We start from the raw sequence: 23,178 nt of genomic DNA, 5'->3' as shown, positions 1-23,178 counted from the left end.
TAGTCAGAAAAGGAGATCAGGGACAGAAATCCGGATGCTAAAATCAATATGTCTTTTCTTCCGGGTAGTACTTCGGGATGTCAGCGATCATAGAACTTAAGTGTTCCGACAGCACGCATCATGTTAAAAATTGTTCCAGTAATTTATAGACGGGTTGCGAGCTCTTTGTACATGCCACTATCCTCAGTTATGTGAACTTTCAAGTATTTAAAGCTGTCAACATTCAGAACAAGATTTGTTGCACATTATCTAGGTATTTTGGTATTAATATTAATATTAAGACCCATACGAGCGGAGTTTCCCCGCAGTCTGTCAACAATTTCCCGGGGATCACTAATAGACTTTTCAAGAAGAACCGCATCGTCTGCTTACTTCAAGTCACACTTGTCGCACCCAAGAAGAGTTCACTTCAATACCTCGGTCAGGTGGTATAGATTTACATAAGATATTATCCATCAATATAATTAATAAAAGCGGTGCGAGGACGCATAACATTTTTTAATTATGTAAATATTTATGATTTTTTTAAGGTACCTATTTAACATTGATTTTTTGACGAAGCGTGCATTGCGTAAATTTTTTATGTGTAATCTACACACCTACCTTATTTTTATTATGTAATAGTATATTAAGTAAAATGAAATACGGCGATAAATTTGATTCTACATAATTTATTTTATTTATATAACCACACTGGTTTATACGTCTATAGTAATCTTGCCAAAGTATGACGTACTTGCAATTTTATGGAAATAAAAGATTGAAAAATATTTCAACACAGATGTAGAACAACTTTGAGATTATATGGAAGTCCAGACATTTACCAATCTCATGATATGCCAATGGCTGATAAAGGCGACTTCTTAACATACTGTGTAACTAACATTTGCCATTCTGCCGATTAACATATCACAACAGAGATGGAGACCATTTTAGAGAAAGAAACATGGAAGTCTATGCATATGTCAGGGCATATGACTTGTCGTCAGCTAGTTTTTAAGCGTTCATTTTACACATTGTGTAACATTCACCATTCTGCCTATGTTTGAACATCCACATTTCTTCAATTCTTACATACGTTAATTTTTATGAGGTTAAAGAGCTGAAACCTTTATTGTTGCGGGTGGGATTAATTTGACTTAATTATTTATCCTACGTACTAGGCATCAAGTGAAAATACTTTTAATTTTTATACTTTTCTTGGACCAGTTCGTTTAATCGAGAATATTTTTACTTTGAGAGGTTGGTGTACCAATGTAGTACCACCTCGTGTGGATATGGGAATGGTGATATATTCACAGATATTTTAATCATATAATCCCTTATTTGCATTGGATGTCATATTTATGAGGATTTTTTTTTATAGGCAGGTGATTTTGTTCTTTTTCTATTTTACATACAGAACTGTGTTCTTCATCTCTCGAACATGGAGAAAATATTGTCAACTTATTTTTCTACCTTGAATATATTATGTCTTTTTCCGTTTTTTAAAATAATTAGACGACGTAGACAACCTACCTTGTAAAACTTGTGAGTCCACAAATGGTCAAAAACGATATTTTAGCGTTTTCTGTTAGAACTTCAAAAAACCCGTATATTTGTTAAACTCGTATTTTCGTACAGTGTTGCATAATTTAAAAAATATATTTTTAAACCCTCACTACAATTCGCTACTGAAGTGAAAATCATTTTAACTCTCCTCTGAACAAAGGTAAGTTTGAAACTTGCTGAGTTTTACAAATTAGGACGACGCGGAGATATGCATTTTTTTTGCACCACAATAGGCCTGTAGGCCTTATTACAGTAAAAAATTACAGCACAAGACACCCAAACTTGAGAAAAAAATATTTTTTTTTTTTTTTTTTTAAATTTATTTCTTAAGTTAGCTTATATTAAAACTAACATAAACTATTATGTACATTTACATCATCTATATATATTTACATTTCCTTACAGTAACTTATACATTTATTTTTAAATTCTTTCAGACACTTTTCATTCTTCATACATTCAGGCATCTCATCATACATTTTTAAACCCTTATACATCAAACAATTTTGCGACTCAGCTCTTTTCAATAATGGTAGTCTTATTTTATCATTTTGTCTAGTAGCATATTCATGTCAATTTTTGTTTAAGTCAACTTTATCCTTAAAATATTTTGGTAATTTATCGTGAAAAAATTTATGTATAAATATCAACATATTAAATTTAAGTCTCCTTCTTACAGATAACCATTTTAGTTCATCTCTCATTTTTTTACATTGCTATATTTATTTTTCTTAAGAACTATTCTCATCGCTTTATTTTGTAAAATTTCTAGTTCATTTAAATTTCCTTCGTTTGCTAAAAATAATATTGTTGAGCAGTAATCTATACGTGGAAGAATGATTGTTTTGTAAATTAGTTCTGCAGTATCTTTATTTAATGTATTTCTCAATCTACTAAGGAAAAACATTTTTTTTTATATATTTTTATTAACGTGTTAAATATGAATAAAAAGCTAAAGTAAAGCGTCTCGACCACTACACCACGGAACCCACGTAATAAAATTTTAACGTTGAAATAACAGTTAATAAAAATGTATGCCGTTAATTGGTTGAAGCGTATTATTTATATTAATTTATTTTATGTTATTATACTTACAAAATTACAACACACAATTAATCATTATTTTTGTTTCCTGACTTGCTAGGTAAATCCGTGTTAAGTCGGGACTAAATACCCAATCATATCAGTAATATGCCTACATTGATACATTGATTTAAATAATATACCGACATATATTATAGTATTAAAAAGTTATTGGTCAAAGCGCATTTAAAATGAGAAAAATATATATTTTGTGCTGAAAAATAAAATATATTCCTCGCCACGGGATTCCCCAGCGGGGAATGTATTATAATCAAATAATGTGTATTTTTCATAAATGAAATACACAAAAATGACAACAAATCAAAACATGATTTAAAATAAAAAGTACCGCATAGCAATTCAATAATAAAATGGTATGGTAATTTTTAGATCTATAACTGATCATTCTATTTGATTAAATATTTTTTTTTGTTTTTTTTTTTTAATTTGAAATGGACTGGTATTTTTAAACCTGATTTAATTTATTAAAAAGAATTTCAAACGTTCTTAAATGTTAACTAATGAGCGCCGATCTAGTGTTCTGAATCTTGGAAGGATACCAAGATTATGATTCAAGAACGAAAATAATTTTTTAGCTTGGATTTCGTTACAGTACCTACATAGGCAATACAAATAAATTGAGGATACACATAAACGAGGCTGACAATTTTGTAAATAATACACTGGGACTCCGCATAAACGATACATAGATTTCAATACGATTCACTGCAAAATCGAAGACACTAAGAGTATCGCATGTGCAATACGCAAACTAAAAGGATTCACATTTCAATTGTTTCCAACAAAGTAACTAGATACTCGTATGTACTAATATTTCTTTGATCTATTATGCCAGCCTGAAAAAAAAGCTCTAAGGATAAGCTGCAATATTTATAATAATTTATACCCGGAATTTAAATTTATTTCAACAGAGAGGAAAAACATTTTTGAGAAGGGAATTTGGAAGTCTAGACATTTACAGGGCTTATGACCTGTCATTGGCTGGTTTAAGTGGCCACTTTACACACTGTGTAACATTCACCATTCTGCCCATGTTTGAACACCCACATTTCCTCAACTCTTCCATCTGTTGACTTTTGTGAAGTAAAAGAGCTGAAAACTTTATCACGTGAACCAAATCACCTACTAGGCAACGCCTGAAAACAATTTTTCAATTTTTATACTTCTTCTTTTACCAGGTCGTAATTCAACAATGTTTGATCACAACCTGGTAAAAGAAGTTTAAAATGTTTTCCCTCTCTGTTGAAATAAATTTCAACGTGAATAACTCCCTAGGAAGAAAATCCAGCCAGTCTGCAATCATTTGGACACACTCAAACATTGTTATACCCAGAATGATCACACCATAACAAGTTTATTTACATATCGATAATATCGATAATCCTGAATTTGAAAAAATTCTACCTCATCTCTGTAGGAATATTGATAAAAATAAATTTATTTACATATATTACAATGCAGGGTAAGAAATAAACTTATCGATACTTGTAATAGTTGCGGTATTAAATTTGCAGCTACCTTTGAAGGTAATAGTGTACAATCTACTTCCATTATCAATAAGGACAATTAGTTATTTCTCACAATATAAGAAATGCGTAGTGGAGGTGGGTTGCACACGGATCGATGAGTGGATCAAGCCAAATAGGTAAAATGTGTGTACCGTTTATGAAATTAGGTCTATTGTTCATTATAAATTTGTTATGTTTTTTATGATCATTTTAGTTTATATTGTTTGTTATATTTATGATAATTAGATTCATTTGGTTTTTTATTATTATCATTATGTCAACTTTGTTAAATAACTAATTTAAGGCATGTTTCACATTTCGTAAAATGTTTCCCTCGGCACGGGACACCCCAGTGAGGGAACATTATTATGTATTAAAAAAGAATACAAACAATGTAAAAGTATAAATAAATAAAAATAAATAAAATATAAGTGTACCTTAAAGGATTGACCACTGGAGTCACATTAATATTAATGTTCAGGAAACAAGATTTTCCGATTGTGTGATTTCTAAAACATCATAACGTTTGAAACAAATGAGATGATTTCAGCTTACAAAGAAATATCAATGTGAAATAATGTTTTTTTTAATACCATTACACATTAAAATAATGCATCTGGCACCACTGATGTTTTTTGCATTAAAACGAAGTGAACTTCAGATTTTTATTTCAAAAATTTCTACAACGAAATTGGACTTCGGTGATTATTTAGGTATAAAATAGCGTATTGCGATAATAATTTATGAATTTTTGACTTCAAAATGGCAAAAGAGGACTCCCGTATAATCCCCTAAATTATATTGTATTGTAAATTTTACTCTAAAGTTATAGTATACATTTACACATGATGATGGGTAATTCAGAATACCTAAAACTAGTTGCGATATAATATATTATTCTCTTATGTGTTAAAAATGACAAAGTGCTTCATTTTAAATAAATTCATAATGTTTTTCCACAAAGTAAATGCTGAAACAATAAAACAAATAAATTTTACTCTTTTATTATGATCTTCGTCCTCCTTTCCGCACCCAGTGGTGAATAGGGAATTTTATTGGTAAACCGAATAAAATGTAGTTCGATTATCTGTTACATGAACGTAAGGGGATAAGTCCAGGAATAATAAAATACTGCAGTTTAAAAAAACATTTAAAATAAATATTGTATCTTCCTTGCCAGGAATCGAACTCAGAACCTCAAGAATGGTAAGCGAACATTTTAACTGCTACACAACGAGGCGGACTTATCTCCACACTTTTACAAATAATTATCGTTAATTTTTTTATAACCTTGTTGTTATACAATATTAAGGATGCTTAATAATGTTATTGATATTTTATTTAACTTTATACCATTTTCAATGGATTTATTTTAGTTTAATTATGACTATTTATTGTACGTACGAGTACATATCTGATATTAATTTAAACGTATCAATGTGTCAAACCTGTTGCGCAATAATGTTAACGAATATAATATTTAATGATTGACGTTAAACACGCCAAAGTTTGTCCAGTCAGCAGTATTTTTTTATTTATTTTAATTTATTTTTTTTTGTTTAAGAGGTTCTGCAGAAGAATGCTACGAATCCCATGGTCCGATCGTGTCTCCAATCGAGTGGTTTTAAGCTTCATGAATAAAGAAAGAGAGTTACTGACCACCGTCAAAAGAAGAAAGGGTTATACTTTGGTCACACGTTTAAAGCATAAGAAGTATGCCCTTCTTCAACTTATTGTAGAAGAAATAATAGAGGGCAGGGTATGGAACAAAAGAGAGCATCATGGCTCAAGTTTGGTGTGCCGGATGCAGCAGCGCTGATTAGACTGGCCCTACTAAGCCGCTACTACTCAATCACAAATAACTATTGACATGCTTAAAAACATGCTAAGCATTTGAGCGACCACAATGAACATGCTTAAGTTATCGCAGTCATAATTCAACTCGTGTATAATCTCCAAGTCAATGCTCGTGTCGGTTTGTTTTTTGTTTTCCTCGTAAATAAATACAGTTCACTGGCGAAAAATTGGCGTTAGCAAAAAAATAATACAATATATTGCATTTGCAAAATAGTAAGGAGTACCTATTACAAAAAAGCTAAAATAAAATTACAATTACAATGGCGACTGCTTTTCTTGACATTTAGCTTGCCAACCGCCGCCGCTGGCTAAATGCAATAAATAGCATAACGAATAAAACAATAAAAAATAAAAATAGTAGTTTTGGAATATTTTCCATATTTACACCGGTGAAATTTAAATATTCGATTGCGCAGCAGGATTAAACGTCGTGAAACGTAAATATTTTGAAATTTTATATTAGGTGTTCACAGATGTTGCATTGTGATCGCGAATACGAAAAATAACTATTGTGAGAAATTGTTATCACGTCGCTTATTAGCATGTCGATAGTTATTTGTGATTGAGTTACAGGATCGTGACGAGTTCAGAATCATGGTCGATAACCTCCAGTAGGAGCGTCAAAAGAAGAGAGAGAACGAGAGTTGAGGAGGATGTGCGGATGGGTTTGATGAATCGGTATTTAAATATAGTTTTTCTGGTAGATGCCCCCCCGAATACTGTGCAAAAAAGACAACTACACGTCGGATTGATTATGCCTACCTGAAATCGACGAAATCGAGGTATTGAATTACCGTTTTCCCTATCCCCGAAACTGAACTGATTTTGTTTTTTTTTCTGAGAGTATCAAAAATAAATTTATTATCAAATACACACAAACACACCCTTTTACATATACATACATATATATAGTATTAAGGGCATTTTGTAGCGCTGTAGATCACGTGGTGCTAGTTATCGTGCCTGCAGTGCCCCCAAGTGGCGACGAAGAGAAGTCACAAAGAAGGTCACGTGGTAGACGCCTTCACCGGTAACAGAATGAACAAAAGGATAACAGTTGAAATTCTTCTCTATAATAATATTTCTATCATAATAAATTACTTAATTATACCTCAAACAATACGCACGCACACATTCAAGAAAAAAATGTAATTTAGCGTGTATGCTTATTCGGCTTCGTTATATAATGGTCAGCGCGTTTGCCTACCAAGCAAGAGGTCTCGGGTTCAATTCCCAGCATAGTTGATATGAAATTTTTATTTTTTAAAAGAAATATTTGCGTTCTTATGATTTACCCAAATATTTAATTTTGAGGGCCATTTTCAACGGGTTGTAAATAACTCACTATTAGAAAATGGAATCGAGTTGGGGTAGAGTGGGATTCGAACCACGGACCTTCGGTCCGTGAGTCCGAGACACTAGCCACAGGACCACAACCCGATTTAAAATTGTGTTTTCACACCAGAATATTTTTTAGCCCCTGGGCTGGTACCGGAAGCATAAGACCAATCATTGTATTATTATGTAACAAAAAAAAACAAGATTCGCTGCGATTGGTGTACCAATATAGTGCCCTATGCACCATTAAGTGCGGAAAGGAAATGATGATGCTGATTATTTAGAAACTTCACTGGTCTATATTTCAACCTTAAATTTTTATGTAATTTAATAATTGATGACTGCATGTACCTGTGAAATAAATAAATATTTGTTTACAGTACGTCCGAAGATGGCAGATAAAACTACGCGCTTTTAAGGTTTTTTAGATGATCGCTTATAAAACACAATTTATCAACAAAAAATCAAACAATAGACCCACGGTAATGGAGAATATCTATAGTGTGTATAAATCATTGCTCTATGTAGAAAATGTGGGAATACGTTTGTATGAAGAAAAGTCAGACCGCGCATATTCTCTTAACACGGTAGTCGCGCGCCTTCTAATAAATACCAAGACAACAGTTTTATGCGTGGCTCGATCATGTTCGAACTTCAAACTTCCGCTTCCAGTTATTCTCATATCCAACTTAAAACCATGTGATTAAATTTTGTATTATAAATTTATTTATTTTATTTCAGTTTATAGTAGATAATCATTGCATTAATTAGAAGAAGCATCTCACAGATGACACGCGACTACATTTTTTAACTTGACTCTTAAAAAACTGTGGTAAATAATTTTTTTTGCGCGCGTTTATGTAACATCGCGTTGACCACAAGCAGTAGACTAAATATTCTAAAGATCATACATTTGAAAAAAAAACATAGATACATACCTAGGTACTCTTTATAATATATAAAAATAAACAATCATATAACCCTGTTGTAGCCAAATAAATTTAAAATCATAAATACACCGGATATCTCACATGCGTGCATCCCCCATCATTGTCAATATCCGACCAAATATTTTTCGCACAGAACAGCGTCTCTGTTTTCCTTGTTATGAGTTCTAGATCTTTACGCTCTCGCTTACACAGATTTGAAGTAACCTTTATTCTTCGCGTAGCAGCAATAAATATTTTTTGATTTAAAATCCATGATACTCGTAGTACAAATTTTACTTTCCAAATCCGGTGTAAAAATTTCAATTTAAAGATCACAAAAAATGTTACTTTATAATTTTAAAGAAAGGGGGAGATATATCAAGTCTGGTATCGTATGTAGAGTAGTGTGACATCACAGCCACACCAGAGTGAAGGCGAGGGATTGCGTATTTGAGCCCCAATCCAAGGTTGAATCACATTGAGTTTATGCGCCATTTACTGTGATGCCTCTCACTGTCTATAGAATTCTACGGTTTCTTTATAATATTCAAGGAGAATCTCGTACATTTATTTTTGGCACATCTCATCTAGTCATTAAAAATATAAAAAACAACAATACCTACCCAAACATACACCAAATCCAATAATTTCAAATGTTTTGTACTATAATAGAAAAATATCACATATTACGAATACCGATAAAAATATATGAAATGGATTTAGAAAAATTACCTGTATTTTCAAAATCAATAAGGCATGTTGAAGAAATGATTTCTTACATAACTTTAAGAAGTAAATTATTTCGAAATATCTCCCTAAAAAAATTGACATGTTTTTATTGGCGTACAGTTTTTGTGGCGTACAGATTCGTGACGAAGTTCTATTTAAATTTAAACGGTCACGAAACGAAATTCAAAATGTACACGAATCGTGACGTATTAGGGGCGTGGCTAATGCAGTGGACCATTTTCGCGAGAATTAAAAATTATACGTTTAAAAATGTTTTTTAGGGTACTAATAAGTATCGAAAATTTTTTTTTACTCGACAGTATTTAAAAGACTTAAATTAATTTACAATTGTAAAAAAAAATATTCTTTCCCTATTTAGCAATTATTAAGCGCTATATATTAACTCTGCGTCTAGGCCAGTCATTCCCAAAGTCTATATCGACTCCCAGGGGTCCACCACGACCTGCCGGGATCCATGAGATGTAAATGGGGGTCTACGAGAGTGGATCGCATTTAGGCGGGCCGTCACAAAAAAATTACCGTAAATGTAACAATCCACCTTACACATATTCCACCTGTTCGCATTATGGCCGCAGTACGTATAAATTGTAAAACTGATTGTAACAATCACTAACGAAGAACTGAAAGTGCAGTTTAGAAATGAATATCAGAAATTCTGGCTTAAAAGCGACATACCTGGGGTGGTATTCTGAACGCAAAAGCGCGCGTAAAACGCATTTTTAACGCGTATTTACATACTAAATACACGTTAACGGAGCGATCTCTTCGCGCGCAATTCCGTTCACAATACTAGCCCTGTTACATATCCTGCATTATGGACTACCGCGAAAGTTTTTTTAAAACTTTTCCATCTTCATACCTATTGGAAAAGGTATGAAGCGCGGTTGCCAATACCAAAAAAAGTAAAACAAATTTCAAATTATTCGCCGAGGAGATTTAAGGTTAAACATGACTTAATTGAAGCCAAATATTGAAATTTGCGAGGCTCATCCCTCCCGTTAAAATATTTTTTTTTTGTTTATTTATTTTAAGTATAAATGTTATGTGATTCTAATTTCGTATCATTTAAAAGTAAACCCTAACCCTATAAAAGGAAGAGGTTCTGCGTCAGCTTCAAAAACACATTTCAAGTTGGTGAATTTCTTTAAGAAATATCTGAAAACAGGGGGTCGACGCAAAACAGAAAAAATCGACAAAGGGTCTACGATACAATAACGGTTGGGAACCTCTGGTCTAAGCGGATATAAATACAGTCGCAAATCTCGGTAAAATCCTGAAAATGGAAACCGATTGGATGCAAGCCCACCTCGTTTTGTAGTGGTTGGCGAAATCGCTTATCATTCTCGAGGTCCTGGGTTTGATTTTGGCAAGGTGGACGTCACATTTAAGTTTTAATAGTGATTCTACACTGCAACACTGCAATGTTCTTAGACATGCGTTGAAGCGTAAGACTGACCACCTTTCCTTCCATGTAATGTAATGATCTAGAAACGCTGAAAAAATTGTGCAAATGCAGTACCTTATGCACCACTATGTGCGGATAGGTAAACGATGATGATGATCGAGGGCTAGGAATCTAAATCCTTTTATTTTCACCTCAAAATACTAATTAACGGACAAAAATAGGATACAGTAAAATTTTGCAATGCGGAACTTCAGCCGTACGAGAAATTGGGTACAAAAATGTGTTCTTGATCGCGGTAAAAATTAGAGCTGCATTAAATTGTACTGCAAAGTTTCTTGAAAATGTACGAAAAAATAAATAAAATTTTGATAAAAACGCACTACTTTGAACGACGTCACTGGTTTATATGAACCAACCAATGAAATGAGAGCTATGAAGGATATCCGGTTTGGTTACTGTAAACGGACCAATCGGAAGAACTGACAGAGAAGCACCTCTGATGTCACACGCGGAGTTATTTCAAAAATACTAAACCTTAGAAAATCGTAGCGCCGATAATACAATAAATAATTTTTAAAAATCAGCCTAATTTAATAGTCCATTAACAATTAAAAAAGAAAAAAAAGAACAATGAACTTCTTTTTTTATTTTATTTATTTATTGACACTTTATATACATATACAATAAATATACATATAAGGGCGGGCATATTGCCTTAAGGCAATTTCTTCCTACCTACCCAAACCGTTCAGTTTGAGAAAATTATAATTACATGGACATATTGAATCTTACAATTTTATACAAAAATTAAAAGCAAAGATTAACAAAAATAAATATATGTATAAAAAAAAAATTACATTTTACTATGAAGAGAGGAGAGGGGATGGGAAGGAAAGAAGAAGGATAAAGGAACAATTTAAATATTTAGATAGTGACATTTCAATCTCGACTTAAATGTAAATAAAGAAGGGGCGTCTCTAACATTAGTGGGTAGATTATTCCACAATCGAGCGGCTACTACTGTGAAAGAGGAGGCAAAAAAATTAGAGAAAAATTAGATTGTGTGGCTATAACGCAAAACGCGCTCCTTTTGGCTTTTTTTAGGAAGGCAAGAAATTATGATAACTATTATAAGCGCTATAAAATATAATTGAAATAACTACAAATATATCGATCATGTATAATGTTACCTCTCTTGACAAATTCTTATGAATTTTATAACTTACTATCGGAAAATGGGAATCAAGTAAGGGTAGAATGAGGGTCGAACCTCGGACCTCTAATCCGTTAATCCGCGACACTAGCCACGGGACTACAATCCGTTTTGAAATTCATGTACATACGAACAGAACGGATATAGAAAATTCAAACTGGGGTTTCTATACTAATTACAGTGATACACATGTCATTAGTTTGGCACGATAGTATTATTTTGTAACGGTGTTAAATTAATGCTATAATTTCACTAATTAACACCTACATACAGCGTTGCCAACCTCTTCAGGCAAAAAACGGTACATTCTGAAAAAAATATCGGTAGACGTCGATAGATTCTCATGATCAAATTTAAAAAATAAAACCATTTCTTTATTGATATTTTTTTCTATGAGGAAATGTTTAATAATCGGTAGAAATTCAATCGAATTCAATATATCGGTAGATTTCTCCGAAATCGGTAGATCTACCGAAAAATCGGTAGGGCTAGCAACACTACTTACATCACATCGAACGATAATCGACATTAAAATTAAAATTAGGGGGTACCCTATACAAAACTACGATCAAGGATGAATATTTGAATATGTGTCCAACAAACTGAACAAAGTGGTAGGAACATCATAATAATTATCTGCACGAATACGAAACCAATTAAGAAAACCATAAGGTAATAATACCTTCAAAAGGTGTAAATATTTTCGTATTACATCACATGTTTTATACGTACAAAGGAAATAAATATAAATTCTGACATGTAATTATCTGGATATCATACTTAACGCAATACGATCGCTAAGAGTTAAAAAAACCAAAATAAATACTTAAATCTGTTTTTTTTAATCCTATTAGTATTATATGCATTTTTATTTTGTAAGATTTTTTTAAAAGTTTATCAAAAAATAAATATATACGTTTGCAATATTTCTACTAAATCCTTTTTTTTAGTATCAATTTAATACATATATTTATATTAACATTTCCCATTACGTAAAAGAAAAAACAATTCTTCTGTAAATAATGGTGAGTGATGTCTTACAGTGGTTTGTTTATTTTATTTTTATTAATAATATGTGTAGTATAACATTTAAATTATTATTTTTAAATAAACGGTGATTTCAATCAGTTCTACACAAAAAAGAATTATAAATATAACTTTTCGATTCTTTTTAAAACATTTTGTACTTCTGACTGCACTTTTTATTTCTTTGGTTCATTTCATTAAAGAAAAATATATTTCTGTCAGTGTAGTAATGTTGTGCTAATTTTACTAAATTTTGGAATTAAGATTTTATCAGTTTTTCTAAGTCGCGAACGTTGTGTGACGTAAAAACATTAAAATTTTGGTTGTCTTTATGGATGAGAATTTGATTTAATCGGACTTTGAGGTGTGCAAAGGGTCTGACTGAATTAAATTATTTAAATTTTATTATAAATACTATGTTTTACACATAATTTATATTTTATTATTTTAAAATATATGATTATTCAGTTTATTAACAAATCTGCATGTTTTTTTTTTGCATTTTGGCTTTCCCGTTCTAAGGCAGTAAAGAATGTTTTTTTAAGTTTTTTTTATCACAAATATCACATACCTTAATAAAATATTTGTATTAAATTTTACAGTTTTTAAAACATAAAGTTAAAATATAATACATATAAAATTATTTCTAAATGAGATACACGTCTGTACAGTTTTATTATTAGAACACACATAAGAATATGTTTACGTGTACCTTATTTCAAATTTCTAAAATAAATAACCAATATCGAAATTCTATTTCATTGCCAGTAAAACTTGAAATCAATTTATCGATCTACGTACATCTATTTTAATTTTTATAAATTTTTAAGTACTAAACTACCTAAACTGCCTGCTTCCCCGTTTTAAGACAATAAATATATTTTTCTTTTAAATAAATATAATATAAAAATAAATATAATTTTACTAATATTATTATTAGAGCCAACATAAAAATATGGTCATGTGGGTCCTACTTCCAGATTTAAAAGCAAATAAAAAGTAATACCTCAAAAATCGGAAATTTGCGGAGTGCTGCTTTAGGCTAGCGATATGTCTAAATCTACATATGTATGTATTCAAATACTGGATTTAACCCCATAAGATAAACATGTTTTTTAACAGAGATAGTGAACGATATAAAAATCAAAAGATTGAAGGGTTAAAGAAATATTGATGATTAGATGATAGGATTGTAATTATTAGAGTGTTTAAAGATGTCAGTAAGTAGCCTTGTTCAGACTAGGGCATATTCTGACTTACCTTTATATTATTATTTTAACCCTTATAAAATTATTACTTGAGTACCTGAAATCAAAAAGCTACATAAGGACATTCCGTCCATTTAATCTTCACATTGGTTTGAAAATGCCTTAATAAGACGAAACAATTGCCCGATTGTTTTGTTTTTGTGTTTAAAAATAAAATAAACGATTTTTGGTAGACTCAAATAAGCGTTTGATTTTAATATTTAAATATCAGACTAAGGTACACATTACCTCTTTATAAACGTTTATCTATCTGACAATATATATATATATATCAAACTAATTACTCTAATCCGTTTTGAGTTGGAAACAAGGTTTCAAAATGTGAATAGTATTAATGAGATTTACGTAAAGTAGTATGCAATTATTAAGCTGTTGCTTTATTAGAGAAAGGAACGACGAAATGTGACAGTACTGCTGCGTTATTATGGTACTAAAATATTAACGTAAATACAAGACTTGTCGACAACTCTTTCACAAGTTTAGTATGAGACCTGATGTTCTGAATTCTAACTGTCGCGTCGTTAAAAGATCGATATAATGAAATTAAATATGTGCTAGACTCTCTTGGCATTTTCTACTTGGTATCATGTTTGAATTTTAAAAAGATTGATTGACTGCGATATGGGTCAAACTCATCGATAAAACTGTAGGTTGCTGACTGAAAGTATCTTTTACACCGCAACAGAAAAACATGCCAATTTTTAGTAGTAAATCACAAGGAAAAACACACTTGTAATAGAATATTTTTTTTCGAAGCGATCTCTCCAGGAATCGTAGCTGGCGTTGCATATTCAATCGTAAGTCTTAGGCATTTGAACTCTTCTACTTAAAACACAATATTTATGAAACGGGCAATAAGTTACTTAGCAAATATGAAGCATTCGCCCAAGTTTAAAAAAATAAAATATTTTGAAGGCGTTCCGATTTATAAAAGATTTCCGTTTTAAACTTTCCGCGTGTATTTAAATACTTTACTTTACTTTACTATACTTTAAAGTACATTGTTGTTAGTCTAAATTTGGCTGTTGTGAGTAATAAATGTACTTGAACTTCCAGATGATATTTTGGGTGAGAGATTCCACAAGCTTCAGTACTCTTTGAAATTATTTGAGTAATATAAGGAGAAGAACACTGCAGTAGTATGATGCTACAGAATTCTTCTCATAATTCAACAGTCAAATGAGCAAATACCACAAAAAATACTAGGCATTATAAATTTATTATAAATTTCAGGAAGTTTGGTTTTGCTCTTCTGCAAAATGTCATATTCAGACATACAACAGTGTACTTATGGGGGAGCGGTATTATGATGGCTGACTTCACAAATATGATATCATTTACCCACTGAATACGTTTATTCGCGGCTATACGTGGTGATTACGGGCGTTTATAGTAAAATGCCAACTAATAAGCGGGAATAGGTGTATACGGCGACACGATAAAACATGATTGGAAATGTGTTCAATTCCAAACCATTACTTTAGTCATGTTTTATAAGGTATTTTAGAGTACTTTCGTCATAAAATGTAATGTAGGTATTTCCGTTTAAGAAAACATTTTTCAAATCGAAATTTAGGTAGCAATGAAATTTCTAATTAAACATTTTATTTGTTCAAAACTGTTTTGAGTATGTCCAAGTGTTTGCAGACTGGCTGTTCTAAATTTGTTGCAACAGAGAGGGAAAACATTTTTGAGAAATAAATATGGAAGTCTAGAACTTTACAGGGTTTATGACGTGTCATTGGCTGGTTTAAGTGGTCGCTTTACACACTAAGGGTAAATCTTAACCACGTGAAAAAGGTTTCACCTCTTTTTCTTTCCAAAAGTCAACATATTTATTTATTTATTTATTTACACTTTTACATTGTTTGTATTCTTTTTTTTTATACATAATAATGTTCCCTCACTGGGGTGTCCCGTGCCGGGGGAAACATTTTTCAAAATGTGAAACATGCCTTAGATTAGCTATTCAACAAAGTTAACATAATAATAACAATTTTAAAAAAACGTAATTAATCTAATTAACATTATTATAACTAACATTATAAACAATAAAAAAATAAAATATTCATAAAAAACATAACCAATTTAAATAGACCAATAGAAAAAAAAAATCATAAACAGTGCACACATTTGACCTATTTGGCTTGATCCACTCATCGATCCGTGCGCAACCTACCTATGGGAGAGTTAAAGAAATGTGGATGTCTTAACATAAGCAGAATGGTGAATTGTACCGTGTGCAAAATGGCCACTTAAACCAGCCAATGACAGGTCAATGCCGAGACTTCTAAATTCACTTCTCAAAAATGTTTTTCCTCTGTGTTGCAACAAATTTAGATCTTATTTGTTTTTCGTTTTATTTTTTCCGGCTTAGGATCCGAAGGGGCATAGTAACGCATCTCAACATGAAATAAGCTGTATTCATCTTTGTCATTCAATTAATTTAGAAAATGGTGAAAACAGTGTTTCATTACTAACAGATTGACAACAAGGAGAACTACAATGAAAAATTTCAAATCAATATTCTATTTCATTATCATCATCATCTCCCTATCCCCACACAGTGGTACAAAGGGCACTAAATTTAAATTCCAACTGCAGCGTATGTGGAACGTTTTTGTTAGACGGAGATAAGATGATCAGTCTAATACTTCAAGTTCCAGTCCAGGAACAATAAATTACTGCAGTGTAGAACCACAATATTTGAAGTTCACCCAGTCAGGAAACGAATCAAGATTGGTAGGTGAACGCGCCATATACTACAATACGAGGCAGACTTATTTCCACTAAATTTCCCTTTTCAGATATTTTTTCCTGAGAACAGCCATCGAGTCGAAAACACTTGTCCAAGGTTCTGGTTCTATTTCACACACATAACTATATGCTTCGTCTGCCTGGACACAGGGACCATTACTAAATTTAGAAAAAGTTTACTTGCGAAAGTTAAGAACTGTCCTTTGTAAACAGTTCCGCAAAAGGGTTGGGAGCTTTCGTTGTAATACGTGAACCCCTGCGTGAGGTGAGCGTCGGCGTCGGCGTCGGTCGCCGTTTATTGGACAATAATGTTTGAATTCATTTTAAAGGGATTCCACACGTTTTCTTAAGCTGCAGTTCACTATTTGTAAACAAGGGTTAAAACAAATCCCTATTGCCCAACGCTAAACACGTTTTGAATGAGTTTGTGATCGTAAATTGAAATAATTACTAATCTATGAAAAGCATTTATTCGCACGTAAAATATTTTTTTTGTTAAAACTGTCCTATTGATATTGTTTTACCGTAATGCTTGGCAACATTACACTAACAGCCCTAGGTTAAAGACTAAGGGAATTAACTAAAACTTTATTATCCACTAAGTCTAAGGACTTTTCGGTGAGATACATATTTTAGAGCAGGTTTAGTTTACACCTAACTATTAACTATGATAATTAACTAACCCCGAAGTACAAATTACTTCGGAGAACGAACATTCTATTAGTTCTGATGTTGTTCGATGATCTTCCGCACACCACTATTAACATGGAAAGTCTACAAATGAAAAAAAAAGAACTGAAAAAATACTTGCGTAATACTTTATAGTGACCGTTAAAAGGTAATAAATAAACGTATAAAATATAAAAGTGTGTATAATAAACCTGTCCTAAAAAATCGTGTCCCACCTAAATGTCTTTAGACTTAGTGGAAAATATTTAATTATATATAACTAAAAATACCAAATGAACGCAGTTCTGCAGCATTGAAACTTAGATAGGTGAAAACGTTATGCACCTTTGATTGTTTTTGTAATTCCATCTTGTTTCTTTTGCAATGAAATTACTTATCCTCTTCAATATGATAAGGCTGTAGACCAATAAGGTACGTTATTTATTTACATAAACAGAACGTCTAATTCAATATATTTTATAAAAAAAACTTTTAATTAATAAGTGGGTACTTAGGTACTTGTTTATGATTGAATTCCGAAATTAAAAATTATTAATATTCAAATATTAAATTTAAGTAGGCACCTCGGTACTTGTTTATGGTTGAATTCCAAAACATAAAATAATTAATTTTCAAGCATATAATTATTTTTGCAAAGGTCAAACTCAGCTCTTCTTAGCAACAAACGTGCACTTTATTTATAAATGCTATTTTTTTTATTAAATATTGAATGTCAGTCAATATTTTTTTAGTATTATTAAAAATCCAGTAAAAACAAATAAATGGGAATAAATTATAAGGAATGTAAGGAAATAATCTGATTGGAATTTATAAAAAGCTAGTGTTGTTTGTAAACATTCAAACACAAACTTTTTTGAAACAAAAAAAACAACATCCTTCCATTTTTTTTTGTAAATATATGCATTCTCGTCAAACGCAACCCTGGTTGGTCGATGAAAAAAAGATTTATGCTCCTAACTCTTTTTGTCAACGAGCACGCGCAGCGCAAAGCTCTACATTTCGCTGAAAACCGCACGCAAATCGGTTATGTCGTTTAGAAGTAGATCAGTGACATCACGCGTATAGAAAAATTATACATATAAAGATAAATAGTTCATCAGTCAGATATTAAAAAATGTAAAGATAGTGAGAAAGTGATTATTTAAATGCTTACCAAAAATCTTGCATTGCTGCCCGTGCCTGAATTTTATTAAAAGATGCCTTGCAATTAGTTTCATGGAAAAAATGTCTGCTTCATTAGTAGAACATTAAAAGATCTTAGACAATATTTAAATAGAATTCTTTAAAAGTTTTTTGCGGCATTTGGAAATTATGTCAGCAGAAAATTATATAAAATTTAAAATTTCGTGTACGTAAAACTGCATAGTAGTCGTAAATTTTGTTTTTCCCGAACTTCTCTGATTGATTAATTAAGCAATTAATCTATCAAAATATACATTATACATGTAATAAATATTAAAGTGAAAACATGAGGAGTTTACTTATAAAAACCTTTTGAAGTTAAGCACCTAAAATGAATCATTGTTTGTGGGTACTTACTGTCTTCAGGGTGCTTTGTAGTCGAAAAGCAGCCATCGGCAGATATATAGAGCAAAAGTGCCCCATTCAATGGAAGCTCTTTAAATCCACTAGCCAAGAACACTAGGACTTGACTCAGGGTAGGTTTGTACAGCAGGTATTTATGAGGGTTGTCTCTCTTACTTGGCCGGTCACCATTTTCCACTGGGTACCCTGGAAAAAACATTTGTTATATTAGGATGGGTATTTTGGTTTTTCATATGTAGGTACATGTACATGCATTTATTGTTTTTATTTGTTTAACTTCTTGTACATATTTGTACATTGGCGGGCTTTTTGACGAATTTTCGCAATTTATTCCAACCCTATAAACTAAAGACGTTATTTATATAATTTCAAAGGTTCAAAACGTATTCGAGAAATAATAATAATAATAGCAATAATTGTTTAAATATTAGTCTAAATCAATAATGTTTTGAGTATATCCAAATGCCTGCAGACTGGCTGGATTCTCTCCCTAGGGAGTTGTTCACACTTAAATTTGTTGCAACAGAGAGAAAAAACATTTTTGAGAAGATAATTCCTGTCATAAACCCTGTAAATGCCTAGACTCCCATATTTCCTTCTCAAAAATGTTTTCCCTTTCTGTTGCAACAAATTAAAATCAATTATAGTCTTTGGTTGTGGATAATAAAAGGTAAAGGATTAAGGATAAAGAAAATTGATGACATATTATGTGTAGTGTAATAGGGGAATTGTATTAAATTATGCAATACATAAATAAATATATTAACCGTCTGTTCTACATAAGTAAATGATTAAGTAAATAAAAGTTCGTGTTCATTCTTTACAAATTACTCAACCTTTTCAAAAACAATGACTTGTGCCTATTAAAAGGCTCTTTTGAAAACTCGAAGAACAACTCAGATCAAAAATTCATTTCATTCTGAACGTGCATAGGTACGTAATTGAAATAATGAAGATTGATTCGACTCCTTACAGTTACTTTAACATCAACCCTTAATTAAACAACCAAATAGAGTCCATACTGAGAACTATTGAATAAATAAACAGTGACTTGGTTCGCTTTATTAACTTCTCAATGACACAGGGCAAGTTTGACTAATAATTTATTGTCCATAATTTATTTAGTTCCCTTTGCAATGACAAATTAATTGATTCTTATTGTATTAATTAAGTTGGTCTGAAATTTGCTGGATTTAAATTTTTCGGTGCTTTAACAAAGTATTCGTACTTATTTGACAGGCACAGTTGGTTAGACAGCTAACCGTGAAATCGGCGTCACGAGTTCGATTCCCACCAGTTGCATAAAATAAATAACGAAAGATTATTTTCTCTCATTTGCCGAACTCACAGTGAAAGACTTTAATTAAATAAAAGTCGTAGTGTATCATTTTTTTTTTTTAAGAAAAACTTGTAAATAACTCACTATTAGAATATGGGAATCAAGTTGGGGTAGAGTGGGATTCGAACCACGGGCTTTTGGTCCGTGAGTCCGAGGCACTATCCACAGGACCACAACCCGATTTGAAATTGAAATTGAAAATGAATAAAGTTATTTAATTTTTGATAAAAGAAATATTAAAAAAATAGTATGAGCCTAACTGAAAGGGAGACGCTTGGTCTTTAGAGCCAAATATTATTATTTTTATAGTTGCAAGTTATTTGTACCATGCTTTTGTTTTATGTAAGGTTTTATCATTTTTTTATATTTATTAAGAAATTTTATTCAGCAAACTTTAACTTTCTTTCACCGAAGATAATAATAATACAAACAAAAACAAAACAGAATATACAAAAAAGCACTTTGAAATATAATATATGAATATAATAAAATGAAGAAAGGATCTCTGCACTGGATTGGACATGTAGAACGAATGGACAGCGAAAGAACGGCTAAGAATATTTACAATGCGAATGTTGATGGATACAGAAATAGAGGAAGACCGAGAAAGACATGGCATGACCAAATCAAACAAATACTGGAAGATGGACATGTCAAAAGTCGGAATAATCGGCACGCGTGCAAGAGAAGATGTATGGATGTAGAGGAAGCGAGATTTGTATGCAAAGATAGAGTGATGTTGCGTTCTATCCTCTCTGCCTACGCTTACGGGGAAACGACGTGAAGGTTTGTTGTTGTTGTTATATATAACAATCATCATTATCACATAGGTTTTTTCGGTCTATACTATCGCTATCAATATTTTCCAATGAATCAAATGGTATTCATTAAAGATTCCCTTAGTTGTAGAGAATAACGCCGGTAGAGGACCACCTTCCCGTCAACATGAGCTTATTTCGGGAGATCTTTCGTTGTTGGCATTGTTTGACTGGAGGCGGAGCCCCTTTATCTGATCACTGGCCCTGCCTGCCGCCACGATAAACGCTTACAATAGGGAAATATCACAAACTAAGAAAACCGATAAAAATATATAAAATGGATCAAGAATAATTAATTGTATTTTCAAAATCAATATGGATATTATGGAAAAATATTTTTATACATAAATGTAATAAAGAAATGCAATAAAAATACGTTCGTAGAAAAACGCGACGTGTTTGGCTTTGGTTGTTGTGACGCAAGATTCGTGATATTGTTCAACACAAATTTCAACGGCCACGAACAAATAAACATGAATCGTGACGTATTAATAAATTTAAAGTATTTTTTTTTATGCTTAGTATTTTTTTTTTCTTATTATTAGTATAATAAGAAAAAAAAAATTAACGCGACAGTATTTCATAGGCCTTTATTACTTTTTTATATTTTTTTTAAACTTATATTTCCTTACTGTCGTACAATATTCATTTCTCATCGCAAGTAACATCCATTTTGAACATAATTTATTTTTTCAAAAGTATACACAAGTAAACCGGGACATCTTTTTAGACGGAGAATACATTCCACGCAGTACCACGTAAAAAAAGTATACTAAAAAAGAACAATTGAACGTAGTTATGCAGAAAGCAGCCAGCCACAGAAAAGTGAAACTAAGATAATAGAACTTTTGTGAAAAGAGTGCATCTGCACTACAGTTGGAATAATTTTTACTTTGACAAATGATAAATAATGCATAGATTATTTTTTTCATAATACGAAAAAAAATTAAATGATGTATTTGACCAGTTTTAATAATGTTTAATGTCTGACTGACAACCTAAGATGTGCATTTTGTAGAAAATGTCCAGCCCTAGTAAACCTATGATATATGTTGTGTCATTATGTATTGAACTTGTTATTTTATACTAGCTGAACCCGACCACGCTTTGCTGTGGCAAAAAAAAACAAATTATTGAAAATAATAATGTAATTTTTTAGATATAATTAGATTTTTAAATCCTATTTTTAAAAAATTCTCAATTGTACGGAAAATTAAGTTCTGTAATATTGGCTAAAATAGATAAAATGGCAGCACTGTGTAGAACTGTCATTCAGTACTTGTTAAATATGACAAATTATGAGTCAATTTAAATTGCACAGAATGTTCCGTTTCCGTTAGAACTTCCGAAAAAAAGTATACAGAAACACTCTTCTACTAAAATGCAATGTTCTGTAAAACGATTTTAATAATACAGAACCTATTTTTTAAAATAATTTATCAATTAGGGTACTTAATTTTAAAGAATTGCTTTATTCATTTGTTATAATTGCTTTAAAATAATGTAATTATGTGTTAAAGGAATTTTGGTGATTTTCTAAAGTCTGTCTGACCACACAACCTAAAATATGTATTTTGCAGAAAACCGCCAGATCTAATATTTAATGATACCGCATTCAAACTTTGGATATATGAGGTGACATTCTGTTTTAAAACATTTTTTTTATTACAGGTATTTTTTACAATCTATGAATTTATACAATTAAAGTACTTCCAATTTCAATTTAATTTATTTAAAGAACTTAATTTCTGGAGGCATTAATCTTCCCATCAGCATCTATACCGTAAGATTTTTCTAGTGCTGTGGAGTGTTTCTGCAAATTAAGAAATGTTGTTTTTGTGATAACACTATTTTCAGAAGGTGATAAATACATTTTTTTAAATAAAAGCTGCTTGGATGTTTTTAGCAGAACCATAGAATACGGCATCCGATAAAACCAATACCTATTTTTTTTCAATCGTGGACTGGCTACTTTTTGCATATCTTCGTTCAATCGTGTGTAGGTGTCCTTGCGGATTTGATAAAAAAATATTTAAAAAATTTATTTAAAAAATGTAGCATAGAAACAAAATAATTTTAA

At 31.4% G+C, this 23,178-nt stretch overlaps 1 protein-coding gene across 1 annotated transcript in view; it reads right to left on the bottom strand.

Moving 5' to 3' along the window:
* Nucleotides 1-23,178, bottom strand: part of LOC148279901 (protein SCAI) — an 84,012-nt gene that overhangs the window by 14,546 nt on the left and 46,288 nt on the right. The window contains exon 5 of the mRNA XM_088229235.1: nt 18,936-19,127. Within this exon, the coding sequence (XP_088085361.1) occupies nt 18,936-19,127 (192 nt within the window). The remainder of the gene's footprint in view (nt 1-18,935; nt 19,128-23,178) is intronic.

This window comes from Micrasema longulum, unplaced genomic scaffold (assembly GCF_059751315.1).
Source record: "Micrasema longulum isolate JH-2025_06_02 unplaced genomic scaffold, ASM5975131v1 h1tg000647l, whole genome shotgun sequence".
NCBI lineage: Eukaryota > Metazoa > Arthropoda > Insecta > Trichoptera > Brachycentridae > Micrasema > Micrasema longulum.
This window is presented reverse-complemented; position numbering and strand designations above follow the sequence as displayed.